Source organism: Zonotrichia albicollis, chromosome 12 (genome assembly GCF_047830755.1).
Source record: "Zonotrichia albicollis isolate bZonAlb1 chromosome 12, bZonAlb1.hap1, whole genome shotgun sequence".
NCBI lineage: Eukaryota > Metazoa > Chordata > Aves > Passeriformes > Passerellidae > Zonotrichia > Zonotrichia albicollis.
In genome coordinates, this window is record NC_133830.1 from 5,185,433 (window position 1) to 5,212,722 (window position 27,290).

Genomic DNA, 27,290 nt, shown 5'->3' on the forward strand with positions numbered 1-27,290 from the left:
GGTAGAAACATAATAGTTTTGGAAAAAAAAATAGTACAGAAGGAATATATCTAAGTTTTGCTCTTTTTTATATGATGTAAGATACTCACCCTAAAAAACACAGTGGGAAAAACAGAGGAAGCAGCAAAAGTACCAAGGGGAACCAAGGGCACTTAACCAATTGAAACACTAAATTTCAAGCAGGGACAAAAAAGGGGAGGGACTCAGGAAAGCACAAACATTAGCACATGACATGGAAAGACCAATCACTTATTCACCATTCTTCATAATGCAAAACTGGTGAAATGCATTAAAGACAACACATGTCAAACTGATTTAGATGGGTTGGTGTGATTGCTCTATGGCACAATTACTGGCATTTTACACCAGTAAAGATATGTACTTTAATGCACAGCAATTACTTGGTTCCAGGTCACTACACAAGCTTGAACTATGTTAACAAGAGGCGTAGAAAACTGGAGGGGAAGCAGGACTTTGTATCATAGTGCTGCAGAGGAAATAACTCATGGTGTGGCCTCTGAATCCAACAGCAGGTCCCAGATCCACGGCAGGAGCAGGGTCTGAAGCCCAGAAGCTGCTGCTCTGCACCTGCCCTGAGGGGCACCCTGTGAACACTGCAGATAAACCAGTGCAGATAAGCTGAGCTGCTCCAGTGGGGACAGAAACCCCTGGCCCTGCCCAGGACACCCCAGCAACCCCACCCTGTGCCCAGGAGCATTGTCCAAACCCTCCTGGAGCTCTGGCAGCCTCAGGGCTGTGCCCAGCACCCTCTGGGGTAGAACCTTTCCCTGATCCCAACCTCCCCTGCACAGCTCCAGCTGCTCCCTGGGTCCTGTCCCTGATCAGAGGGCAGAGCTCAGTGCCTGACCCTCCACTTTTCCCTTGTGAGGAAGCTTTTGACAGCTTTGAGGTCTCTCATCAATATCCTCTTCCCCAGGCTGAAAAAGTCCTGTGACCTCAGCTGCTGCTCTGAACTGATGGCATAATGTGTGCTATTCACTGCAGCAATTTAAACCCTTCAGCTCTCAGGAAAATCCCTATTTCACATTTATTTCCTTAAAAACAGAGCACAGCTAATAATTATTATTTCAGTGGAGATGAGCACAACACAGAGCACTCTGTTTGGAATATCACATTTAAATCACCCTGTACACAGTGACAGTGTTGATCTCAAAGCCCCTCAGGCCAAAATAACTTTATTTCACACTGCCTATACATTTTTCAGGGCAGAGATGCAATCAATACACACAAAGGAGTCCAAGGAACCCAAGAGGAACAAGAATAGTTTTTGTGGAATTGATGTTGCCATGCATCCATTAGCCTCACTCAGTAATTAGGAAATTAAAAGTGTCTCATTGCTCCCCTCTACTGAAGGTCACCCTTGAGGCCCTAAAGTTGGGTTTAGATGCTAATTAAGAGTTTGCTGACTGCTGCCAGGGCATGGGCTACAAACGCCAGCAGAAATCCTGTTTTAAGTCCCTGAATTATTATAAACAAATTCATGTCCCTCTCCACAGGGGATATTTTCAGGAGTACCTAAGCCTCAGGTTTATCACCACAGTTTGTAGGGCAATAGCCTGGCTGTGCACATGTATTTCACTTTAATAACATCTTCCTTCTTTCAGAGAGTAAAATTTGGTTCAGATTAATAAACCAGGGCACTCCATATTATGCACACCCACAGGCATAAGTGAGTCAATCAATAGCAAATTTTAGCTACACCTTCTAACAATTTTTGCTGATAATTTAGTTCATTAACAAAATCTGAGAAACATAGCATGAACACAAATGTGTGCAATTAAGATAACACTTAAAATACTGAATTTTGGTCTTATGAGCCCCTAGGATGATATAATAGCTTAAAAATAGGCTATTCTGAACACCCGAGTGCAGAAAGCAGATTTGCAATCAGCACTTGTGATACTGAAGCAACACAAAGTGGGCCTGGGCAGCAGGGTACCAAATCAACCCAGTGAGTGTGTCCTGATGCACCTGTGCTGGCTCTGGAGCTGGTGTCCAGCCAGGACACCTCTGTGCTCTTTGCACCGTGTGGACATGCCTAGAATCATTTCATGAGAGGGGGATATTCAGGGTGAAATGAATCAGAGACCCTGAGGCAAGTTTGAAGCTAAATGCCTGAAAACTCATGGCTGAAATCCCCAAATGCACAAACCTGCATTTGGGTACCTAAACCACTCTGTCCCAGGAGATGTCTCTGGAGATCAGATAAAGTCACCTGAGTTTAAGAATAATTTCTTATCCTAAGTACAGACTTTTAAAGATAGACTTTCTTTAGATAATCTTTCTTTCTGCAGTAATAGGTAAATTATTACAGAATATCAGACCAATTGCTACACCTAATCCCCTGATGCCAAATGGGCTTTGTGCTTGGAAAGGGTACAGAAAGTGCTGTGGGAATGAGCAACATGAAAACCTGCCCAGTGCAAGGCACACAGCAAAGCAAGTGCAACACAACAAACACGAAATAAATCTGCTGGGAACAGACAAAAATACCTAAAAAAATCAAACCAAGTAGTTTACAAATGATACAATGGAAAAAGGGATACCAGGACAGAGGGAACACAAGGCACAGGCTAAGGACAATCAGACATCAGCACAGTGTAACAAAACCTACAAAGGTGGAAATAATCAGAGCATGAAACAAGAACCTTAATAAGACTTCTGGCTGCACATATAAACTTCAACAGCTGCATCTTAGATGGCTCATGCAGCATGATTCAGACACAGCCAGGATAACACAGGCTGAAGAAGATACTCAAGTTACAGGTTATTTACAGTGGACAACTGAAAACTGAGATCTGACACAATGATGAGTCCTGCTACAGCTGTGACAAGAGAAGAACTTTGTTCTGACTGTATTGTATCAGACTAAAAAGCTAGATATCATGGACATCAGGTGCACATTTCAGTGCAGGCATAACTAGGATTTGCATTAGAGATACTAAGATTTGAATAGCTAGATTACACTGATAAATGAAGATTATAACCTAAAAAGTTATCCACATATATCTCCAGTTTATTACTTGCCAAAGTCCCTAATTTGTTTGTTTGAATCCCACCACATGTTGATTTGTGAAGAGTCTGGTACATTGCAAAGTGGTTCTGTAGCTCTGGCCTCTTTATTTGAGATCACTGCATCCTTCCCTCCCTTTTTGACCACCCAACACTCCCTTGCCACCTGCACAGCCAGTCCCACACCACACTCCCTCCTGAGGACCTGAACAAAAGCTGCCGTGACAAATTTTCTCCCTCAGTGGAAGAGATTCATTTTGCCCTGGGTAGGAATCCTGATTAAGCATTCACTCCTCTCTCTGATGGGTCACTTTGCTCATCTGAAATCCCTGCCATGAGCCATCAAATTGCATCTGGTACAGAGTCTAAAGCTGCTTTTCTATATAACCCTGGAACAGTTATCGACTGCCCTGAGTCCTTTGGGCAGTGCTGGTAAAATGCCACTGAATCAATGTGGTCTAACTTGGTGCCTCCATTGTGCTGATGGAGTAAGAGGAGGATGAAAACTCAACCAAGATCCAACTGCTTGTTTTGGAAAGATTTTCTCCTATACAAGACAATCAACTTCTTCCATCCCCTTTTTCTTGGTAGTTTTGTGAGTCTGAGTTACAATATTTGCACCAGATCATCGTTCCACGAGCTTCTGAAAACAATTCCTGCTTTCCTTGGGTCATATTTTCATACTGACGGTACAGGTTCTGAGACACAAACAGAAAAACCTACAAGAAACACTAAAAATACTATACTAAAAAATTACAAGGAAAAATGCAGATGATGGTCAAACCCACTCAAAAAGAATTAAGGGTCACAGTATTTCACTTGAAAAATTTCAGCTAAAATTAATTATCTGAGTAACTATTTTTTATTTGCATTTTCTCTAAGTATTTTTAAGTACATTTTTTCCCCTCAAACAGAAGCCTAACAAGGCAAGTCTGAACTGATTTAAGAAGATGTACTTTCATTAGCAGGTGATTTACTACAGCAGAATGTGTGTTAGATCCAGCAGTAAAGGCAAATTAATTGAACCAAAAATACTTTAGGAAGAAGCAATCTGAGTTATCAGGTGTTAGTAATCAAAAAAGATTAATACAGGGATATTCATGACCTCTACTTGTAAATAAACATGAAGAAAATTTCTCCCTTCAGAAAATGAATTCAAGAGAGCCTCAGAAACTGTAATTAGTATTAATTTAGCTGATTGTACACTTAGATAAGATGTGCATAAAATGGTTTCAGACTTTAAGGGAGACAGACAGCTACATACACCAATTAACAGATTTTTAAAAGACCTGGAGATAAGTAATTAATTAGAGGAACACTGGCAATAAAGGAATTCTGAGAAATTGGTGGCTCTGCAGCCAGGAGCCAGGGAATCATTGGAAAAGGATTGTGGAAGGGCAGGAGGGGGAAGATCTGCAGCCCTGTGCCAGCTCCAGGAGCAGCAGGGACCAGCTCACCCCCACTGAACTGGGCACAGGCACTGAGATAATTGGGAATTTTCTGGGGGAATGTTTGTGTATCCTGGCAGCACAGATTCTGTACAGCTGAAACCTTCTGAGGAGGAGCCACTTGCGGTTTTGATGGGAAGGAGTTGCTGAGGAACAAGGCAGGTTTTGGTCAAAGGCACAGGCAGACAGCAGAGCCCCTTGTCAGGGCACTGCCCTGGCCCAGGAGCACCAAAAGAACCTCTTAATTCAGGCCAGGACATGACCATGAACTCCCCATGCCCAACCTCACTGCACCACCTCCACTCCCCGACCTCGAGGCCCTTCAACAATAGTGGATCTTTATTTTGTTCCATTCTGCAACAAAACCTCTGAAAGCTGCCTTTCATCTTGCTTTGAAGTAGATATTTTTAATGAACTGTTTACCAGCCAAGTCTAATTGCGCAGCATAACTAGTGCAACTTGAAACAGCACTCAGAACTGCTCTAGAGATGGGAAATGACTACAAGCCAAAAATTGCAAGGGGGAGAAAATGAAAAACTTCTTTTTATAAAGGCTCCTGATGTCAGCGAATCTGTCATTCCTCCTACTTTACAAAGTGTATCTTTGTTCATGATGAAATCTCTTTGCATTTACCAACCCAAAACAGATTTGCTTTCTATTCCAACAGCCAAAGACCTGCCTGGGCTGCAGATACCAACAAGTGTCATAATGACACAAAAATGTAATGTAACAGTTGTAACAAAACCAAATCTAAGGAATGGCAGGGTTTTAATATTTCAATAAGGTTAAAGCACGAGTGTTAAATTATTTAGGTTCAGGAATAAGATATAAGCACTAGAGCAATATCACATCCATACTCATATATCTTTACACATGTAGAGGTGATATCTATGTGATAAATTGCTGGAGTGTGAGGTAAATTAATTTACTATGCACTTTGATCACAACACCCTCTCCTGGCCTACTAATCCATTTCCCAGCAGACTTGCTCTTACATCCCAAATCACAGAACACTTTCACTGCTGCCATTAAGAACAATGTTTCATAGTCTACCTCTCTTTTTCTCCTCACAGGTGGGGAAGTTTCCCTCCTTGAAAAAAATAGGAAATATAAATTAAGTTATGGGAAAGCATACAGATGAAATCTTTATATCCTCCACTCTTTTATATTGTGTACCTATATAAGAGACTTACAAGGAGTCATCTTCATATACTGACAGCTGGGCAGGATGCTGTGATGTTGGCATGATTCTGGTGGAAGGGGAAAATTAATAAAATCCAGATATTTAACTCTTCAACTGGAATGATTTAATACTGCCAATAAAGAAATAATGTATATCTATATGCAGAAAAGCACGAAAAGTTAAACCTGATCTACAGATGTGCTCATAATTTGATATTTTAGGGCTACAGACTATTACATGATAAAAATGATAATTAATATACCTATCACTGTCAGAAATGTGCTGGAAGCAAAATGAACAAGAAAAGTAAAGAAAGCCTGGCACTTCCTTGAATCCCCAGGCACAGCTAGCAGGAACAAGGAATCCCTGGAGCACCCTCTCCCTGCCAGGCTCTGAGCATCCCACACAGGTGAGCTGCTGCCAGGATGGAGCTCCCAACGGGAGCAGACTCACCCCTCTGCCCACCAGGCTGGCAAACAGCTCTAAATCCAAATTATGATCTACCACAAAGCTGCACAAACCATAAACTCAGGTGTTATTCACTGGAAGTTCACCAAGTAGATTGATTTCATGGATTTGCAGCTTTTGGACCTTGCCACACCTACAGAAGGGCACAGTGCCTGAAGCCCCCATGGAAGAAATCCATGTGTTTGTGGGGAAATGCAAAGCAATAATTGAGCTGGATTGCAGTAAAACTGTGGATGCAGAGCTGGGGTATGGACATTCAAGCACTACCTTCCCCCAGTTTGCCATGATTTGTTTACAGCATGAGTTGCACTTAGCCAAATATGAAATATTGACAGAAAGAATCATGGCAGATTTAAAAGACACTTTGAGCATTCTCTGCACTTGAGTTGATGGATATGCTTTAGAATTTGTTACAGGAGTCATAATTCAAAATGCAATAAGAAAAATATTTCTAGAGAAGAACAAAGGCAGAGTAATTGATACTGGTTTCAGGTTTCATACGCTTATCCTTTATGATTTTAAGTAGTTCATTTAGAAAACCTATCCTTGTGAGCACTGAGGTCTGCCCAGCTTTGAACCAGAACACAGAAGGTAAAATAAAAATATTAGAAGTATAGATAGATAACAAAACAAGAAAAATATCAGTGAGTGATTTTACCTAATGAATGGCAGAAGCCCTGTGCCTGCAATGGCACCTTTTCAAGCCCCAGGCCAGCTGGGGCTTTGCCTTTGCCTTGTGGAGGCAGAGACACGGACAGTGCCTGTCCCACTGGGGCCACAGCCCAGCACTGGCAGCTGCCAGAGCTGTGCCCCAGGACAGACAAAGCCACCCTGCCCTGGGGGCACACGGAGGAGGAACATGGAAAACCAGCTGTGCTGAGCTCCTGCAGTGTGGGGCAGCTCTGACACACCGTGTCCCCGCAGCTGCAGAGAGAAACCTTCAGGAATTCTCTCAGGGATTAGGGAGAAATCTGGAGAAGGCAGCAGCATCCATTTCCCGTGGCCAGGGCAGCACAGGGATTTTCTGCTGTCCCTCACAGTGCTGTTCCCACTGCTTTAGTCCATGACAAGCTGCGGTCTCAGGGGAAACATCTTGTTCCAGACTGGCACTTGGACAATGAAGAAAGATGCTCTCAGCAACAGCAGGACTGAAAACATTTCAGTCTTCATCAAAACCAGCAGGAATGCAGCCAGACCCCAAACCCTTGTGAGTGTTTGAATAACAGAGGGCAAGACCTGGTCAGTCAAGGGGAAACTCCCAGCACTGAGCTCCCCATGAGGGGGCCCTGGCTGCTCTGAACATCCCGCTGTGGGCTGTACTGAGAAGACAAGAAATTAGGGAAGAGCAAAGGACAATTATGTGAAGATTCCAGCTCTGCACACTAAAAATGGGTCTCTGCACTACAAGATGAGGCAAGGTACAGGAGCTAGCAGTGAATATTCCTGTGCCACAGAGAAAGAAAAGTTAGACAATCCTGGCCATGTGCATATCCACACTTTCTCACTTTGGGAGATGACACTTTGCCCCCTTCCTCTATCAGTAATGAAGGGAAATACATAAAATAAAAGCAGCCATAAATAAGGAGTCTTTGCAGCAGAACAGAATTAAGCCTCCTTTTCTCGGAGCATCTTTCCCAAGCTTCCCACTTACAGAAGGAGGATTTACAGACAAAGGAGGGTGTCTAAAACACTGAGGATTTTTGTAATTATAATGTTTAAATAAATAAGAGAGGTAGACAAAGTGTTATATAATCCAACATAAAACTTCCCAATTTTATGTTAAAAAAAAGAAATAAATTAACACCCTTGCCTCAAGGTTTACTGTCCTGAAAATGTTTAGCAGTTTTTTTTACAGAATAGCATCATTATCTTGTGCAGATATAACACAAAGGATGCTTCTCAAGATTACACCACAAAGTACTTGTGCATTCACAGTACCCAGTAACTGCCTCCATAATTTATGGGCACCATCCTATGCAAATCATTGGAAAGAAAATGACAGATCTCAGGGCTGTTTGTTGTTTAATCTCACTTTGTCATGATTCAAAAAAGAACGATGTGAAAATACAAGGAAAGTCATCCATAATGGCAAAAAAAGATTCTTGGACGTTCTTTGTTGTTTTCTAAGAAACATAAATAATCAGCTCTTTGTCAGCTATGAAATGAACCTACATTTTCTATTCCACATGAAGGGCCATCAAAATCAAAATGTTTCACACCCAATTCTATTTCTGATGGCAGAAAGTTGGGGCTCTAAGATTTGACAGCAGAGATCACCCAGTGAGATGGGAAACAGCACAAAAAACCCCACAAAACTGGGCTGGGACTTCAACAGCTTTGAAAGGAGGCAAAAGGCTTTGGAAGGAGGCAAAAAATAAAAAAACCCAAATAAGAATAAAAAAGCCAAACCCTTGGTGTGGTGGGGTGCTCACCAAAGCTCTTCCATCCCTGCTCCTCTCAGGTGGACAGGGAGACAAAATAAAAGGCAGGGCAGCGAGAGGCCACTCCCCAGTTACTGTTGATGCAAAAGAGACTTCCCTTGGGGAAATCACTTTAATCTATTACCAAACCAGAGCAGAATGATGAGAAATAAGTCTCAAAAGCACCTTCCTTCCCATGCCTCTCCTCTTCCCACTCCCAAATTCCCTGCCTCCTTCCCAAACCCCCAAGCTATTGTTGATGCCTCCTTCTCTGATGGGTTTACCTTGGCCGGCAGAGCCATCCTGGAGCCTCTGGTATTGGCTCTGCTTCTGGCAGCTTCTCACTGCTCCACTCCTGGAGCCCCCCTCCTGCCACCAAATCTGGCCAAACCCAATACATCACATCTCAGCCTCTCTCTCAAATTTACTCAGATCTGGAACCTGCTGAAAGTGATATGTTCCTACCACAAACGTGTGAGGTTTTGGTTTTTTTCAACAAGTCTACATTTCACTAAACATCTCCTGGCACACAACTCATTTACTGCCAGTCTATTTTAAAACAAATATGTCCACACAGGAATACCACCACAATCCTCTGCACCCTCCCTGCAATGAAAAAGGCACAATTAGGGAGAGTTTTCACAACTGCTGGATTCAGTGACTGCTATTATATCACACAGAGCTCCACTGCTGAGAGACAATGCTGCTTTCCCCAGAAGAGAACAGTGGTGCTGTGCAAGGCAGAGCTGAGTTTACATAAAAATGGCAAAAGCAAATATTATTACTGAGATAAACACATTTTTAATACTAAGACTTAGTTAAAAACCTCAAAACCCTAAAAGCATCTCTCAAAGTCCTTTTTCAGTCCGAGTTTCTTCAAGGACAGCAGAATGACTGCTGCAGATGTGTTAAAGGAGGAGCACTGGTGTCTGACAGGGGTAACTGTCACACTGACAAGTGAAATGCGCTCATTAAATTAGCAGAGGTCTTCAGATGACTGAAGTCAGCAAAACAGAACAGCGCTGCAGACAAACAGGGCTTTGTCAAAGCTTTGCCTTCCCTCCCTCTGGGCTCCTGCCTCCTCCTGAATGGATCAGCAGAGCCACGGGCAGGGCTGGGGCAGCCTTGGCCTCTTCCAAAACTCAGAGAGAAGCTACAGGTCAAGCCTTGAGCAGAACAGCAGAAAGTCTTTGTGAGAGTTAGGGGGCAGGGATTCAACTTTCTCCCAAAAGAAAGAAAAATCTGCCAAAGTGTTCCCTGTCCACAGCATGAACTTTGGAACAAGCTGCTTTTGCGATATGCTTTTGTTAGTTAAAACCTCATTTTCACATAAATATTAATTCTGAATGACCAGCAACTGCCCCCACCAGCTCAGAGCAGAGCCACACACTCAGCTTTGGTGGCAGAGATTTCAGGGGTGTCCTGTCCATCTCCTCCCTTTCTGGCAGGGTTGGGGCTGTCTCAAAGGCCACCCAAACCTCCACAGAGCACACTGCCTTACCCATGGAGACTGACAGCAATGGACTGGGGGCTTTTTGCTGCCTCATAAAAAGTGAGACAGAAAAATCCTGATATCTCATCTCTGCTCTCTTATTTATTTATTCAAGATGTAAAATTGAAGGGCTATTGGAAGGCACTTTCCCTTCAGCCATATCTTAACACCACAGATCTACTTTAGGGAAAAAGATGAAGAGTCAGCCCCTAAAGCAGAACACAACTTCTGATTAGAGATACTCTGAATTGAATCTATTTAAGGAAAGAAGCAGTACTATCTCTAGTGGTTTTTATTCATCTGCCCATTTCCTCACTCTTCTTTCAGTGTCTAGGAATTTTTGAAATTGTTTCAGGTTTTGTTTTCTATTTTTTTCTTTTCCAGTTAGTCAGAAAAACAATCAAGTGGTTCTAAACTAATTGCAAAATGTAAATACTGCACCAAAACAACGCTTGATATCTTGCTTTGGCTGTCACATAAAAAAAAAATTCAATTATTTACACTGCTTTAGTCACACAACAAAAGCAACACTGCTTTTCAAAATGTAGACTGTTACCCTGTATTCCCTCAAACTAAAAAATAAACAATTGTCACAACAAAAAAATTACTACAATTACTCAAGCACGTGAAAGTTTATCACCACAAGAGATTCAATGAGCAATTTTTGCATTAATTTTCAGTAGAGAGGGAATCAAGTTTGATATTCAAGGCCTAATGAGAGCCTCCAGACACTTTCTGCAAGCCAGGCTGAGGGCAGCAGCTCAGTCACCTTTTTATTTGTGAGAGGAGAAAGATCCTCTGGAAAAGGATCCCTGGCCAGGACTTCCCAGTCCAAAAAGGTGACTCCAATCTGAAGAGGGACACACAGTTCATTCTATGACAACAAAAAGAGCAAAAAGTCCTGACATGAAAGAAAAATACCGACAAGCATCTACAGAACCTTGGAGTTTCTGTGTTGCCAAAACAGAGATAAATAATGGAGAGATCTTTCTCCAGCCTGGAGGTTTTCTAGGTTCCAACATATAAGAAGCAAAACTTCTGCAGTCAACCTGAACAGCCAGAGCCCAGGACTGGCCATAAGTGGGGAAGGAGCTGAACAGCATCCTGCTCCTGCCAAGTGGGAGTGCACGCTCCTTTGGCTGGGTCAAACAAGTCAACACTCACATGTTATTTTGCACCCAGGATTGCCACAGCACAGTCCTCTTTTGGGACAGATATTCTGGAGCTTTCCCCAGATTAATCTGTGTTTTTAGAATCAAACAGGAGATTAAGGTTTCGGGGTGTTTTTTTTCCAATTATAGCAAAAGAAATAATCTTGAATTTTTTTTCCCCTCTGTAAGATGACATTTATCTTGACACAAGTTTCCACACTGCTGTATCTGGCCTGCAAGAATAACTATTGAGTAACAGTGAGCAGGTAATATTTGCAAATCAGACCCATTTCAAAAAATACCCTGAGTTATACAGAATCCATTTTAGCCTGCCTGGGAAAGGCTGGAAGCACAGCACTAAACTCAGATGGAAAGTGTAGGTTTTGAATGAGAAACATGGCTAAAGAGGAAGCCTTTCTGTCCTAAGACAAGCTCAATCTTCTCCCCTCTTTAAGGAAGCAGTTAAATACAAAGTGGGAAGCTCCACACTTGAAGCAAAGCTGGCACTGTCCCTCTGCAGCTCAGCTGAGAGCCTGGGCATTCCCTGGGCAGGGGGACATTCCCTGGGCAGAGAAACATTCCCTGACATGGCACAACTTGTTTGCCAGCTGAGCTCCAGCAACACCAGGGCTCTTTACACCTCCCAGCTGGGGCACTCTGAGCCATTGCAGCTTAACCACCATGGAAGTTTAAGCCAGCGTGAAGTTGGCTTAAGGCAAAGCTCTCGATTCCATGAAAAGAGGGAGCTGAGAGGCTCCTGATCCATCACCCAGCCCGAGCAGCCATGCCAAGGACACAGCATGAGGGAGGGGAGTCCTGCTCTGGGTACTGTGAGAAATGATACTCACTTCCAAAAATGTAAAAGGTTTATTAAGACCTTGTCAAAAACACAACAGAAGACTGGATAGAGAAAAGACCACAGCACCGGGAGCAGAGGAATTTTTTCCCCCACCATGTGCTCATCCACACAACAGGGGTTTTGCCTTTTAACTCTTTTGCCCCTTCCAAGGTTCTGTCCATTGACTCCTCCTTTGCTGTCCAGTGGAAATCACTTCCTTAAATCTTGATGGGAGGTCAGCTGTGCCATAGTGACAAGCCAACCCTCCCAGATATCCCAAACCCAGGCCACTCCCTGATAACAACACAAGGGGGTAAAGCATAACTACAAATCTAGAAAACTTCTCTAAACATATACACATGATATTTGCCTTTTAATTGAGAGTCAACCATGACATTACTCATCACAGTACCAACTGCAGGACAGGGTCTGGCAGCCACCAGAGGAGGCTGTGAGGAGCAGAGTAACAAAACCTCACTTGTTTCCTTGCCAGCTCCCAGAAATGTACTCCTGGGGGAGAGCTGGTTCCTCTGATGGCCTGTTCCTCTGCTGGATGCTGCACAGGCTGTCCCTGGGCTGGCCAGAAAGAGAAAGAAGCAAACAGGCAGTGCTAGAGTCCCTGGAAAACTAGGCTGCCTTTGGTTTTTTAATGCCAAATGAGGTCCTGAGATCCATATGTGCTATCAAAATATGGAATAATGGAATAATCCCTCCTGACAAAGGCATATTTCAGTTTTGTTCATATCTTTGCCTCTTATGTGAAATCTGGACATTAAAGCACTTGGAAAGCAGACAGAACACAGCTCAGAGTCAGATATCTCAAACTTGAGATACTAATTTATATCACGCATTATAAAAAATTACATTATCATAGTAATATTTAAAAGCAGGTTTGCATTCCAAACTCTGCATTAATTTCTCCTCCAGATTTTGATTCATGGATTCTGTCAGGTCTAAGGGATAATCTCTTCTCACCTGTTAAGGAGCACAGCCCCTCAGATCTGGGGAGCAGCATACTAAAGACACACAATCCTCATCACAAGGACTTCAGTGTAAATCTGATACTCCTTTGTACCTTTTTTCCATCTCTAGACACTACAGATTACATCTTTTCCTTTGATAGGCTAAAAAACAAGAAAGGAACACAAGAAATAATTCATTTCACCTAAGAACAGGGTTTAGGGGGGACTTGCACAGCCTGAACCTCAGAGGATTGACTGCTACAAAGGACTGCTCGATGCCACACTGCTGTAAAAGGTACCAATCAAAACACATGTGGGGTGTGTAGACACCAGAAACCACGACAAAATCTTTCCCACTGGAAGATTCTGATCAGCAGAAACGGTTCTTCCTATGGGTAGTAGATTATTTTTTTATATATATATATATATAATTACATTTTTTTAATATTGTGATTTCTATTTTTCCCATTTTTTCTTAGAAAACAATCTATCCTACCAATATCAGGAAGTAGGAAATTCTTTCTAGCATTTCAAGTTTTTTTATCAAATAGCTCCATTTTGATACTTTTTTAGAAAATAAAACTGTCTGAAACTTTCATTTATTAAGATATTGCTGGTGTTCGAATTGGGATGAAATCAAATAGGATTTTGTTGCTCAAACATCACACACCAAGGTGCATTAACTAAGAGGAGGAAGTTCAGAAAGCCTTTTCCAAAAGTGAGAGCCTTAGGAGCTTACATAAAGGAAGATTTAGAGAAAACAAAGGAAATTGGTTTAGAGGAAGGGAAAGGGAAAATAAAGACTGAAACAGGATAAAAACCTACAGAAAAGAGCTGGTAATCTGCCTTCATTGTGGAGCCTGCACTAAATGACAGCCTCTGTGTCTGGTGATCTCCCAGGGGTGGTTTTGGAGGGTTAGAAATGCAGTTTGCCCTGGATGCTCACTGCCCACAGCCTGCTCCCAGCCAGGGCACCTCAAAATTCCCCTTCCTCCAACTGTGCTTCATTCAGCTCCTCCTCCCTCCATCCTTTGAGCAGGGAACTCCAGAGCTCACATTCACCTCTCTGGACTCAGAAGGGACCAACCAGGCTCATAATGGAACTGGAGTAACCACGACAAGCATGAGATAAATATCTGATAACCACTCAGCTCATTCAATTCAGCGTGCTATCAACAGCAGGAATCAGCATTTAACAATTACCCAATTCTGCCCTCAGGGAAAGAAAGAAATGCAAAATATTTCCAGAGAAGTCATTGAGGAGGATACATTAAACCTCAACAGAATTTCCTGTGTCCTGCCTGGCAGCTCTCCTGACTCCCAGTGTGCTGTGGCAAATTGGGATACACAAGGTTGGAGAATCATTAATGATTTTTCTCTACTTTTGCCCACCTGTGAGCCCCATCCTCCACCTCTGCTGGTTTTTAACGGATAGAGGGAAAATCCTGATGTGTCCATATTCCTGGGGAAGCCAGGAGCTGTCACAGACACTTCTCCACTTCACAGGCTTCACTGTGAATTTCCCTCACGCATAAAGATTTCAGTAGAGGACAAATGTCAAGGGAGGGCACAAAAGTGTTGCCCTGCTCCTAGGCATTGAATAATCTCATTTAGGGACAGCTATCAGTGCTGCTTTGGCCTTGTTAATTTTCTCTTCCCAGACACTCACAGCTTTTGTCTACTGCTGTTATCAAGGCATTTGCATGCACTAATCCATGACAAATGGTTTCATTTGATGCACATCTGATTTCCTTGCCTGCCAACTAGAAAGTGATAATAGAAATACCAAGAGAAACTAAATTAGAACTAAAGGAGTCATCTATTTGTTGCAGAAACTCAAAACAAGGTTAGGATAAACACCACCCAGGCAGCTGAATTAATGGAGAAAGCACTCAGATGTCACATGAGGAAATACAGTTTCTAATTACCTGGAGGGGAAAAAAAAGCTGCATTTCAAAGCTTCACAAAAAGATACTGCTAAAGAAATAATGATACTACAGATGTAGGAGCTGGCTTAGACACAGTCATTCTCTGTCAGATCCTGCCCCAGCACACTGAAAACAACCAAGAACTCAAAAACCTCTGTGAGCTCAACTCATCCCCTGGGTTCCCCTGTTTCACACAGCAGCGACTTCTGGCTGACCACACAAATCTGAAACAACTGCATGCAAGTAACCAAAAAGAGGAATTTAATGTGTTAATGAAAGTCACAGTAAATTGTGTTAGCTTAGCCATGAGAGCTTATGATTAAACAAAGGTTTTCCCCCAGATTTCTGCTGTTTAATGAAAAGTGCATCCTTGTGTAAAAAGGGGCATCTTCTGAAAACACCAGACCTACTTTAATTTCAGTGCTGCTCTAAACCAAAGCAAGAGCTGGTACCAGCCAGAAGGACACACAAGACCCTCCTCATGTTTACCCTGGTATTGAATTTGAGCTCTCTGTGGTCTGGATTCCTCTTGGGGAAGAGGCAGCCACTGGCAGATCTCAATTTCTGCTTCCAGACAGGATTTATGCCTTTATCAGCATGATGACTTGTTTGGGTAGCTGCTGACAGCTACACAGGTTATTTTTTTCCAGCAAAGAGGAACACCAAGGCAGAAATAAAGACGGCACAAAGACATAGAATCACTTCTTAAAGTTTCAACTTAGGAAACTGACTCTTAAAATCAAACAAACTCCCCATATATTAAGTCCTCAGAATTTCCCACTCACTTACAGTTTTGGCTATAAAACATGAAACAGGCTGGTGCTCAAAGGTTTCTGAACTGTAAAATTAGCCAATTTTTAAAGACATGATAGAAAGCATAGGAATCACTGTATCATAGAAATAAAATAATGGAGTTTTTTATTAATATAATTACAGGAAGTACCTATATCTAGTCATATTTCAGTGTATTTTGCCATACCTTCCTTATCCTCAGCACCTTCAGCCAGTCCAGGAATGAAGCTAAGGTCTCTTCTAAAATGTGTTTTTATTCAAAATGCAGTGACCTTAATGATAGTTTGGTTTTATTCTATCTCATTTCTGCCTGGATTTTGGTTTTATTTCAATTCAGAATGATTCAGAATGTGAACACTTACTTTTTAATATGTTTATACAGGCAATTACATGAGCTACAGATACTTTTAAACTCTGGAACATGTTCAGTCACCACTGTGTTATTGGGATTCCTGGGCAGCATGTAGGAAAGAGGTGCTAACCAATAGGTTCCCTTCATTTCTGCATGTTCTTGTAAGAAACAAACATATAAATCAATGAAACCAATTTTCCAAATAAAATGTCCTTGCTTGCTCTCAAGCACTTAATTAAACACCATTAACTCTAGTTTGTTTTGGCAACCAATTAATGTCATGATCAAATATAAATAGACTCTGCAAGAAAAGATTATAATTAATAAATCCTGAACAACACAGTACAATTGTACAGAAGCCTTACTTGCCAGCAATATTTAGCAGCAGTTTTGGAGAGCATTAATGAGGACAGCAAAAAAGCAAAAATAAAGTTTTAACAGGGGTGCAGTTCAGATCCTGAGGTTTTTGCCTGTACCCAGGCTGATCTGTAGAGTCTTTGGTTGCTGACATTATTTACAACACAGAAAAATCACAGTCCCAGGTTCCTCACTTTGCAACAAACTGGTGTGTAAATGCATAGGAGTCTTTAATCGTTCTCCACAGATATAACTCTCACTTGTACACAGTTTAGTTGACAGTGTATTTTATCTTTTTCCCAGATTTCTGGTAGGTTCAAAATGAGGGTTCTTGATTCAGATTTGTCAACTACAGAAAACTAAATTAATCCAGCAGATCATTGGATCATGCATGAGGATGGATTAAAAACATTCTTTAATCTGAACCAAGAGCTCTCCTGATAATCAAGAGACAAGGATCACTGTTTAAGCTGGTTTTTAGTTGCCTATTCATTTAGTAACAGTTAAGGTACATGGTATACAAATAAAACTTAACTGTTCATGGTAGAAATATTTGTGCCCAATTCCAAAAATCTCCCAGCATGTATGGCTGGGTGGGATTTGCTCATGGAGAGCAGGTTATTCCCGGGGTTACCTGGAACTCAGAGACACTGCACCACAACGAGGGTACCCATCCCAACAGATTGTTCATGTGCTGTACTTCACTCGCTGATTCTCAAGGAATGCCTTTCACATCATCCAAAAATGAGTAAAATTTTATATTCCTGCCATCATTTCAGTTCCCAAGCCCAGCTGTTTTCTCAAAATAAGGATTACAGTGGAACAGTAGGACAGAGTTATTGATTATCGTGATAGCAACAGTGATCCTGCACACTGCTGTCACTGTAGTGACCTTTCAAGAAGGGCAGGAGTGTTTTCTTCACCCACTATGAAGGGGCAAACTGGTATTCCAGAAGAAATACAGAAAGCAAGAGAGAGATGTCAAAAAACAATCTAAATAGAGCGTAGAAATATGAGTCACAGAAACACTGGGCTGTGTAACTTCATTCAGCTTAATTTACACCCCCGATTCCCCATTGTGCATCACTGCCTGACTCTCATAAATTTAGACTCCAACTGTGCTGCAGTCCTCGTGGTCCCTTCCCAGGGCACACTGAACAGAAAGCTCCAGCATCACTCCCATGCAAAGGAGTAAGATCAGCTGGAGAAAACTGCTCTGTATAGAGCATCTGAAAACAACAAAAAATGCCGAGTTCCACCAGGAAAAAAACACAAAAATCTTGCTCACAGCACAGGTTGGTTTCACAGAGTGGAAAGAAAAACATTCTGAAAGAAACACAAATATTACAGACAGTACAGGGTAAAATAATATCAAACTTAAAGGGGAAAACACATCAATCTTATGAAGCAATGCACTTGAATATTACTTTTTAAAATATAAATGAGCCTTGGACTAAAGCAGGCTAATCATTAAAGGCATGTTTCTGATGTTATCAGCAGAAACACTTCAGTGCAGAGCAATGTAGTCTGCCTCTGGGGTTTATTATTTGTAGGTGCCAAATTTTCCTTGGGATTTTACCACCCCAAAATGAATTCCCACAGTCTTTAAGGCCATGACAGCGGGCTACAAATAGTGGTGTGCACTGAAAGGTCCCTGCATGACTCACAGGGCCCCGAGGCTGCACTTGGAGAGGGAAGCTCAGCACAGGGCTGGGAGCAGGAGATGCTGCCAGAGCCAGCACAGCAAGAGGAGATTTTTGGTCCCTGCCTCCCCAGGGCAGCTCCTTGCACAAGTGTCTGCCTGCAGAGAGGCCTGAGGGAGAGCTGAAGTGGCTGAAATGGCACGGGATGGGGACAGGAGCATGGCCAGGAGGAAGGGGGACTAAACCAGAGCACAGAGAGTGTCAGTGCAAAGCACCAGCACAGGAGGCATCATCCCATTGTCCCTGTGGGAGCATTTTGCCATTGCTGGCTTGCACAAGGTGTGCAGTGAAGGTGACCCCAGGAGCACACCCACAGGAAAGGTGGCACCCAACAGGGGAAAAAAGTGGCACTCATTGGGGTGGAGGGAAAGGTGGCACCTCACAGGGAAAGCAGCCAAGCTTGCAGCAGCCCATGGGGAGCCCCCCATGGCTGCTCAGGCCCCAGGGCACACCCTGGCCCTGCTGCTCTTCACAGCCCATGGAGGTGACACTCCTGGCTCCCTCCAGGTTACTCCATCTCCCTGGATGAGCAGTAAGCAGGCAGCACATTCAGCAGTCACTGGTGACAGCTCTGCCCCACCTGCACCAAGCTGTGAGGATCCCAGCTGCCCTTCTGCTCCTGCACTGACCAGCCAGGGAGGGCAGCCTGACCCCTAGCAATGCCAACCTATCCCTTCCCCTTTACTTCCCCTGTGTCCCAGGCAACAGACCCCAAAAACTTCCCATGGCTAACTCTATCTCCAGGCACACCCTGGAGCTATGATAGCTTTGTTTCAGAGGCTTGATTTTTCAGGAAAAAAAAATAAAAAATCAAAAGCCCAAAATCACAGGGTGCAATACTTCTGATCAAGTCTGCTGCTGTAAACAAGCCCATCACACAAGCACAGCAGGCAGTTCATTGCCATCATGCTGCTAGAAACCCTACCTCATGCTTAAGTGTTGACTTTATCACTTCAGTTCTCTTTCTAAACAAAGTACGTGTCCACATACATCCAAATGTATTTTGTGTGTGACCAGGAACACAGTAGGTACTTACAACCTGGATTTCTTCACTTAGCAGTTGGTAATTTCACATTTCCAAGAGCAGCCTGTCAAGGCCAGGTGTGTATAACAAAGGTATCACAAGGGAGATCTCTCCAGTGAGTGACTGGAACAGCTCCTTGTGAGCAGGATTTTCTGACTGCAAACAAACCAGGGCACTGTGCTGCTTCCTGAGCATTTGCTGGAGTAAATAAAAAGTGAGTTAGACCTTAGAACTTAAAAATGTGCTGATTTTAATTAACACAGCAAGAAACAATAGCTGTCACCTTTCATGGCCATGGCTGGCTGTGCTCCTGCCTGGCAATTTGAACACTGTATACTGAAGGCAACAGTTTGCATTCACACCATGTGATTAATGAAACAATTCTTGCTAATCACAGAAACTTTTATGTATTAACTGCCTAGTGCCACACTTGCTTCTGTCCACAGCAAGAGCAAAAATCCTGCTGAACTCACCTTCCCAATCTCAACTGCTCTACAAAGTACAGACATTTTATTTAAACTTTCCTGAGGAATTAGATTCAAAACCCTGCCTGTTTTGAACTGAATAGCCACATATATGGGGCATATGAAAATAGCAGACCTTTTGAAATGTGAAAATATGCAGTTTACCCCAGGGCTATAAAAAAATCAGTGGGAAGGCCAAGATCAGAACTAAGACATTTTTTGCTCACAGCCACATTCTACAGTTTCTGCAAAATGCTGTCTACTGAGAAACATGCTCACAGCATCCTTAGGTTGATGTTCCTAGTTAGTTGGTGCAGAATTGCTTTGAGACTGATTTTTCTGTCTCGTAATCTGTAGTACAGAGAATCACTTCTTGAGAAGATTTTTAATAGGCACATCATTAACTACTGTCACAATAAAAGGTACTTCATGTTTAGCATTATAAAATTCCAGCCTTGATTCAGTCCATGATTTCTTCCTCTGAACAGGCCTACTTTTAATTAACATATTTGCAAATGTCAGCAGTGCTACAGTGGATACTTTTTTCTGCTTGTGTGTGCCTTCCATCTTTACACTGCACACCAGACTAACTTGATGTGTACCTAATTCATTTGCACAAACTTACAGGTGAATCCTATGTCCTTCCAACACATGGCCACTGTTGTCACCTGTGATTAGCTGAAAGATCCAATACCTTGTTATGGAACAAGCTCAAAATTTTGTAAAGAATTGCGTAATTGAAAGGGTAATGGTTGCTATATTTATTTTTTAAACTTGAATCCTGTACTTGGCTAATATCTTATGTCACCAAACCCCAGCATCTACTTCCTGCTGCTGGGAGGATCAATCCTGTCAATCAGATGATCAATGAACTATCACAGGCACTCAGATAACTCTGCAAATTATCGTGGCCACTCTAACCCCTCAAGCCAATTCCACAGCCCTACAACTCTGTGTATCTTAGAGACCAAAACAACCAGCATGGAATTCTTTTCATTACCACTATTTCTTCTTAAATCACACAGAAATGACAAGCTTGCACAGAAGATGGAGATTTGTTTCCACATAAAGTTATTTCCTGTGAATGCTTTCACACATCCTTTGCCTAACATGATTTTCATGAAAATGAAATATAATCATAGAAAACCCTGCAGAAAGCCATGAGCATTGCCCAAGGGGAATTACACTGCAGTTGGGTTCTGCAGGTTTACTCCCAGGTCTCGTCTTCCTCACCTACCCAAGTCAAAAGGAACAGGCACCAAAATTTAAGGGCACTAAAGAGCAGCACTCAAAGTTCTCACTGTGTTAATGAGGCAAGAAAGAATTAATGAACATGCACAAATAATACAGCATCATCCATCTCATAAGCAAGCAGTATTTACTATGGCCTTACTACCTGTGCCCACCTGCCAACATTTCACAGAAAATAAAGTCACAAATACTGTCATGTAGAGCAGTTTGTCACATTTGTTTCCAGGTTCATACCTTCTGCTAAGTCATCTAACTGAACAAAGAAGTACTGAATTATAAAAATGAAAAATTATACTGCACTGGAAAGAGGCTTTAAGCGTCTGCGATTGCACAGGGTGTTAAAATCTATTTCAACCCATTCAGATACTTGCTTAAGAAAGTTTCTGGGAGGAAAAAAAAAATATCAAGCTCAGAAATCTCTGATGATAAACTAACCTTTTAATATATTGCCCTTGATTTCCAGGGTTTCCAAACTGGATTAACTGCTGTGGTCCAGATGGATATATTCACTGTGCTAATCCACTGTGTTCAGTTCAAGTTTATTATGCTAAATACACTCCAAGAGGATTTTATCTTCTACCTGCACCTTCCTGTGCTCAGTGAGACTCTTCTATTCATCAAGAATGAGAAGCACAGGATGAGGTGGAACCTGCCCTTTTAATTATCGTGTACCAAAGTGGCCCCATGATGGAGATGAACTGCTCAAACTCTCTTATTTTAGGGCAGCTCATTATCTATGCGTGATCACAAACTGAAAGGAAAGGTATGCTGAGCATGCTATTGATTACAGCTCTATCTGCCATGATTCAATAAGTTGAAATTTCATACACCAAGTATTAAATTACTGAAATTATGCTTTGGCTTATCTGCATCAATTTTTTATTCACTTTTATTTGGCTGAACATTTTAATCTTACTTACACAATTTCCAACTAAAAGTAAACTACGCATTCCTAATAATATAAATATGAAAAATAGGGTGTGCTCAGGGACTGCAGTTGAATACATTAAAATCACTCAGTTTGCTAGTTAACACATTTCCATCCCTTTTATGTACAACCTTTCACATTCAGTTGGCAGACTGCAAATTCATGGCCTTATAAAAAAAACAGTGTCTTGATTTTCTGTTGTGACAGCAGAAATCGCCCAAAATATCTGAGAGTTTCCCTAAAGGACACTCACTGGCTGGTACTTCCCAGGTGCAGCACAATCTGAATTTGAGGGGAACATCATGTCAAATTCCACTCATCTGTCAATGTAGTGGGTTATTTCTTGAGAGACTGAAATTGGCTGCCTGGGATCAGAACACCATCAATCTTATTCATGTAGGGTGCAGAGAAGCTGCCGGAGCCAGGCTCGCAGGAGGGAAAGCTTGGCTGCTTCTAAGTAGGTGATGAGGCAGCTGTAAAACCTTCACTCTATCTGTAGCACATCCCTGAGTGAAAGATTTTGTCATTTTTCACATTTCCCCAACATTTGGTATGCATTCAGTGTCTTGCTGTTCTTGCTTCATAAAAAAGGTGATTTTTCAAGCTTAGGCAAATGTTGCAGAGCTCTGGATCTGCCCAGCTCTCATTTTTTCTCATAATGTCACTTGTTTCAACTGATTCCATAAAGTGATATTACATTTTCCCTTTACATACCTGTGCAGCTGGGCTCTTTTTTCCCCCCTTTCCTTCACTAGGGACACACTGAAATAACCAGCAGCATTTCTGATAATTGCACTATAATAAATCTCTGCAAGTCCCAGATAAGTCCCTCACCCCTCAAACTTCAAGCACTCCCAGATTTCCAGTGCCAGGGGGTAAAGGTGACACCCTTGGTTAATCTGATGCTCTAACATGGGCACTGAGACCTGGCCTAGCAAGATTTTGGTCTACTCCTCTGTAACATTTATGTTTTACTAGAACAAGCCAAGACAATGCCAATACCTGCGATTTCTGGGCAAGAAATGTACTTGGGAAAACTCTGAGTTTTAAAGTTGCCAATGACCTGTGTTCAAGCCCATCGGTCTTTGAAGGGATAACATTTGATCAAAAAAAAATAAAATATTAATTGCCACATTGTAAGATGACTCATCACTGTGAGTTAACACTTTCCATCTTTCATTTCTGCAACTCTTAGAGCCCCTCCCACCTTTTCTTTGGATTCAAATTTGGTTAAGTGACATTCTTGGCCCATCTAATTTTAACCAGATGAAAACACTGTGCTAGAAAATGCCACCACCTCAATTTTTAGCATAGCACATTCTTCAAAGTGCAATTAGCAGTTGAAGGAGTTATGTGATCCATTCCTATTATTAAAACCACAATAAAACGACTGCTGTGCTGTCCCTGCAGACCCAGCAGCCCAAGTGAGCTGTGTTCTCCACTGCTAACCTGTGGGATTGATTCTGCCTTTACAGGCACTGCACTCTGTTCACAGTCCCAAATTCTCCTCCAGGACACACTTTTGCAGCCCCATCAATTTCAGAGGTAAACTTGAGAATCTCTGAGTGAGTGTGCCTCCTTTAACCCAAGGCAAACATCCGATCTCCAGTTTCAGTGCCTGTGGTTTAAGGAACAAACCTGAACCCGGTTTGGGTCAGATAAGCACAAAGTTCCACAAACCTGTGCTCTCACAGTGTCCAAGTTCTACAGAAATTCCAGAACTTCACCAAATGGGAAGAAGAAGAGAGAGAAACAAGGACACAGAAACTGAACTGTTACCCACAATGGGATTTTTCTGTTGGGCAATTGTTAGAAAATGACATTAAACATGACTATTCCCACATTGGATTGGCAAAGCACAACACACATTAGACTCACCAGAAAACAGATGCTGTGCAATACAAAGGCAAACAACTCATAAAACTTAAATGATAAAGAGAATTTTGATTAGTCAATCATTTATCAAGACAGACAGGAGCACGGGCAGAGAGCCTGCAAGCCCAGAGCTGAGCTCAGTCCTACCTGGTCTGTGCAGGTGATGCTGCTGGAAAGTGTGATGGAGGGACCCCTGACAGAGCAGCATTGCACAGGCACTTATCCACAAATACAGGACCCAGGACATTGCAGAGACCACTGCCATTCTCTAAACAAAATATTAGACACACATTATTATCCAATGCCTTCCAGCACACACAATAGTCAGCTTCCATTACAACAGTGGTTTTAATATTTTTCTTTTTCACTCCTTTTGCTAAATGTCTTTTGATTATCATTCCCCCCCTGCAGGATGCAATTGTTGTACAACAAAGGTCATGCCCAAAAAGGACAGCTGAGGTAAAGAGACATCAACACAGGAGCCTGGGTAACTTTAATAATTCAGTGGTAAAAATCAAACTGTAATAATCTGAGGGCTGAAAAAAACCACAATATAAATAGAAGCTGGGAAATATTCTCACACTGATCCATAGCTCAATTTACAAGGGAGTTAAAAATATAAACCAAATTGTAAAAAGTCACAACACCAGCTGGAAAAAACCAACATGATGTCCAGACAGTATCAAAGCTGCTTTAAATACACTGCAGAAAGACATAACATATCCTCAGCTATCCAAGACATATTGCCAAAATACTCCATCCCCAAAACTAAAAAGGCAATTACTGACCCAGAAGGTAACAGTACATTGTTTGTTTTTTTTGCTTTTGCAAGCATTAATTATTAATTATGCTTTTGTCTACCAAACAAAGTAATTGTTTCTCAGAATTATGTTCTAATCCCCTGATGAAATCAGCTTCCTTTTGTTCGACCTGTGCATGCACAAGGACTGGAGTACGGCCACACTGAATTTCAGATGTGCTCTATAGAAGATTTGATGCTTCCGCAAAGCAGACTGTGTCAAAATTTTAAAAATATTCCCTTTGCAAAGGGAAAAGGCAATTTTTGTCTGCTGGTGCTGGTGTACTTGGCCATGCAGTGCAGACAACTCTTTTTCCATACTTGTGCTCATGGCTGTACTAACTGGGTGAATTTCCCTCTGACTTGTTAACTTCAGCAGCTCTTGCTCAGTGCCTGCAAGGATCAGGAGGTTTGCAAGGCTCAGCTACGCTACACATCGTCCAGTTCCCCTAACAGCACCTTGTGCTGCATTTCAGATGGGCAAATTAATCAAACTTCAGGCACTCTCCTCACTCAGCCAATGACGGGATGCTGCTCTCTATCTAATAATCCAATCAGCTGAACATCATTTTCACAGAGCAAGAAAGACTTTGAAAGATTCATATCTCTCACATGGAAAAAAATCATGTCTTTACAAAAAAAAAAAAAATCTGCATGAAATATCAGGGGATTTCTACACTAGGAAGATGAACAATATTAAAATAGTGAAATGCTGTGGCAATAAAATATATGCATATAAATCCTTTTTTTTAATCCTGATTTTAAAGCAGCAGAGTCTTTGGGAAGCTTTTTAAGTCTAATTAGTTGAAATGAACCACATAAACTGACAAGTATAATTAATAGAGAATACCAAAACATTATTTTGATCAGCATGAGGCTCTTCCTTTCTCTGTACTGAGTGCTTGATGCACTGCTTGGTGTATAATTAATTTCATTTCCAACTGTTTGCTTTGCAGTATACAATGCACTTTTTCTCCTCTCTTTTTAGACCCATTTATCTTGCAAAATAGATTCAATCTCCTCAGATCAGGGAGCTCCCGGGAGGCTTCCCGTGTCTTCAGGAATTAACACCTTCTTGTCATAATTGGTGCTCCCGTGCTTTTTATACCCCAAGGCAAAGGGAAAGGTGAGCCTCACACAGGGGAATTTCAGGTAATCAGGTTATTTAAACTGAACTTTAAAAATCCCAGTCAAAGAGCGAAACTTCCACAACCTGCTAAATGCTCCTGTGTCTTTCCTCCGGCATCATGTTCTTCACACATGGACAGCAGACTTTACCCACTCAGGCTTTAAAATTAGTTTATGTGGCTTTTTAAAATATAAAATCCTCTCTCAAACATTTGCTATTTCAAACTACCTTTGCTCAAACCCAGCGTTTCTTACAAATATTTCTTCATGCACTCGTTCATCAGCAAACTGTCACACACATACAATTTCACCCAGAGATCATCTTATCATTAATATAGAAACACAGCAGTGAATATTTTCCACTTATTATCTGAGGAGTTCCAGATCTGCTTTCTGAATCTTAAATCCTGAGGAAGCTCCTTACCTGAGTAATCCAACCAAGAGCAGAGCACTCTAGTAGTGTTCATCGGAAAGATCTAATACTTTTTTAAATCCATCTGTACCACAATAAGAGATTTCTTTTATAGCTTCCCAATAATCTTCTTTATCAGGATTAAAAGTAGAAAAAAAAAAGAAGCAAAAAAATCTCTTTTTCGTTACAAATCCTGTTTCCAGAGTAAAGAAGACATCTGAGCTCTCAGACTGCCGTCAGAAAAGTGGCCAAGGTTTGAGGGGTGGAAACCTTCTCATTTTCACCTTTAGATCATTGCCGAGCATCCCCTTGTGCTGGAGGAGCCCTTCGGAGGGGTCTGGCGGCGAGCAGCGGCTCGCAGGACACGCGAGGCCGAGCAGCAGCCGGCGGCTGAGGGCAGCGCGGCCGCGGCTCCGCACGGGCGGCACAAGGCGGCGGCTCCCGGACCTGCCCGAGCCTATTTCAACACATCCCCGCTCGGGAGAGTATCACATGTGCCTTAAAGCGACACAGCCCTCGCTCAGCCAGCGACTGGAGCTGCATTTAAATAGCGGCAGCAGAGCCCGCACGGCGCAGGGGAGCGGCCGCTCCGGCTGCGGGAGGCGGGCGGGGAGCGCCAGGGGCTGCGCGGCCTCCGAGGCGCCTGGGACGGGCTGGTTCCGCCAGCACAGCCTTTATCCGCCAGCCTTCATCCCCCAGCACCTGTTCACCAGAGGAGAGCGAGACTTAAGGAGTCTCCTGCCTTGCACATGCCTGGGAAGGGGAAGGGAGGTGCAGGGAAAGGGGAGCGAGGCTCACGGCAGAGCCGGAGACTCCCTCACCCTCCCAGGGGCTGTCCAGCACCTCGCCACAACTCTCAGGGGAATCTTTGTCTTTCCTTCCAACTCCATTTCCGTGCCTTCTCTGCAGACAATGGGGAAAGAGCTCTGATTTACTCCCAAATGCAAAAGCTCAGCTATGCCAGATTATTTATTGCAGTTATTTATTCTCCACGTCTTAAGTGGCCATTTACAGGAATGGAGTGGTTTCCTCTCCCTCTTGTACCATATGTAATTATTTTTTTTAAAGAGCCATTGTATAGACTTAGTACATACCATTCACTTGGCATTACAGCTCTTATGTCTGCCTACAAAAGAAAAAGGGCTTGGAGACAAAACAGAAACTTCCATTTTAAAAGCTCAGGATGTGTGCTACAACACAATGTGGGATTATTTGTTTTCCCCCGGGATAACCTGTGGTAGAAGAGTGTGCCACCTTCACTAAATGCTCACCAGCACAAGAC

The 27,290-nt window shown here is 42.4% G+C and overlaps 1 protein-coding gene across 2 annotated transcripts in view; it reads right to left on the minus strand.

Annotated features, from left to right (window-relative positions):
- TAFA1 (TAFA chemokine like family member 1) overlaps positions 1 to 26,939 on the minus strand; it is a 210,046-nt gene extending 183,107 nt beyond the window's left edge. Inside the window, exons 1-2 of one of the 2 annotated variants that reach the window (XM_074550404.1) lie at positions 26,021 to 26,939; positions 23,817 to 23,937 (exon numbers count right to left, since the gene is read on the minus strand). In XM_074550404.1, coding sequence (XP_074406505.1) covers positions 23,817 to 23,934 — 118 coding nt within the window. In that variant the 5' untranslated portion in view covers positions 23,935 to 23,937; positions 26,021 to 26,939. The remainder of the gene's footprint in view (positions 1 to 23,816; positions 23,938 to 26,020) is intronic. The other variant, XM_026796056.2, reaches the window with a different exon arrangement.
- Between the last annotated feature and the right edge of the window lie 351 nt (positions 26,940 to 27,290).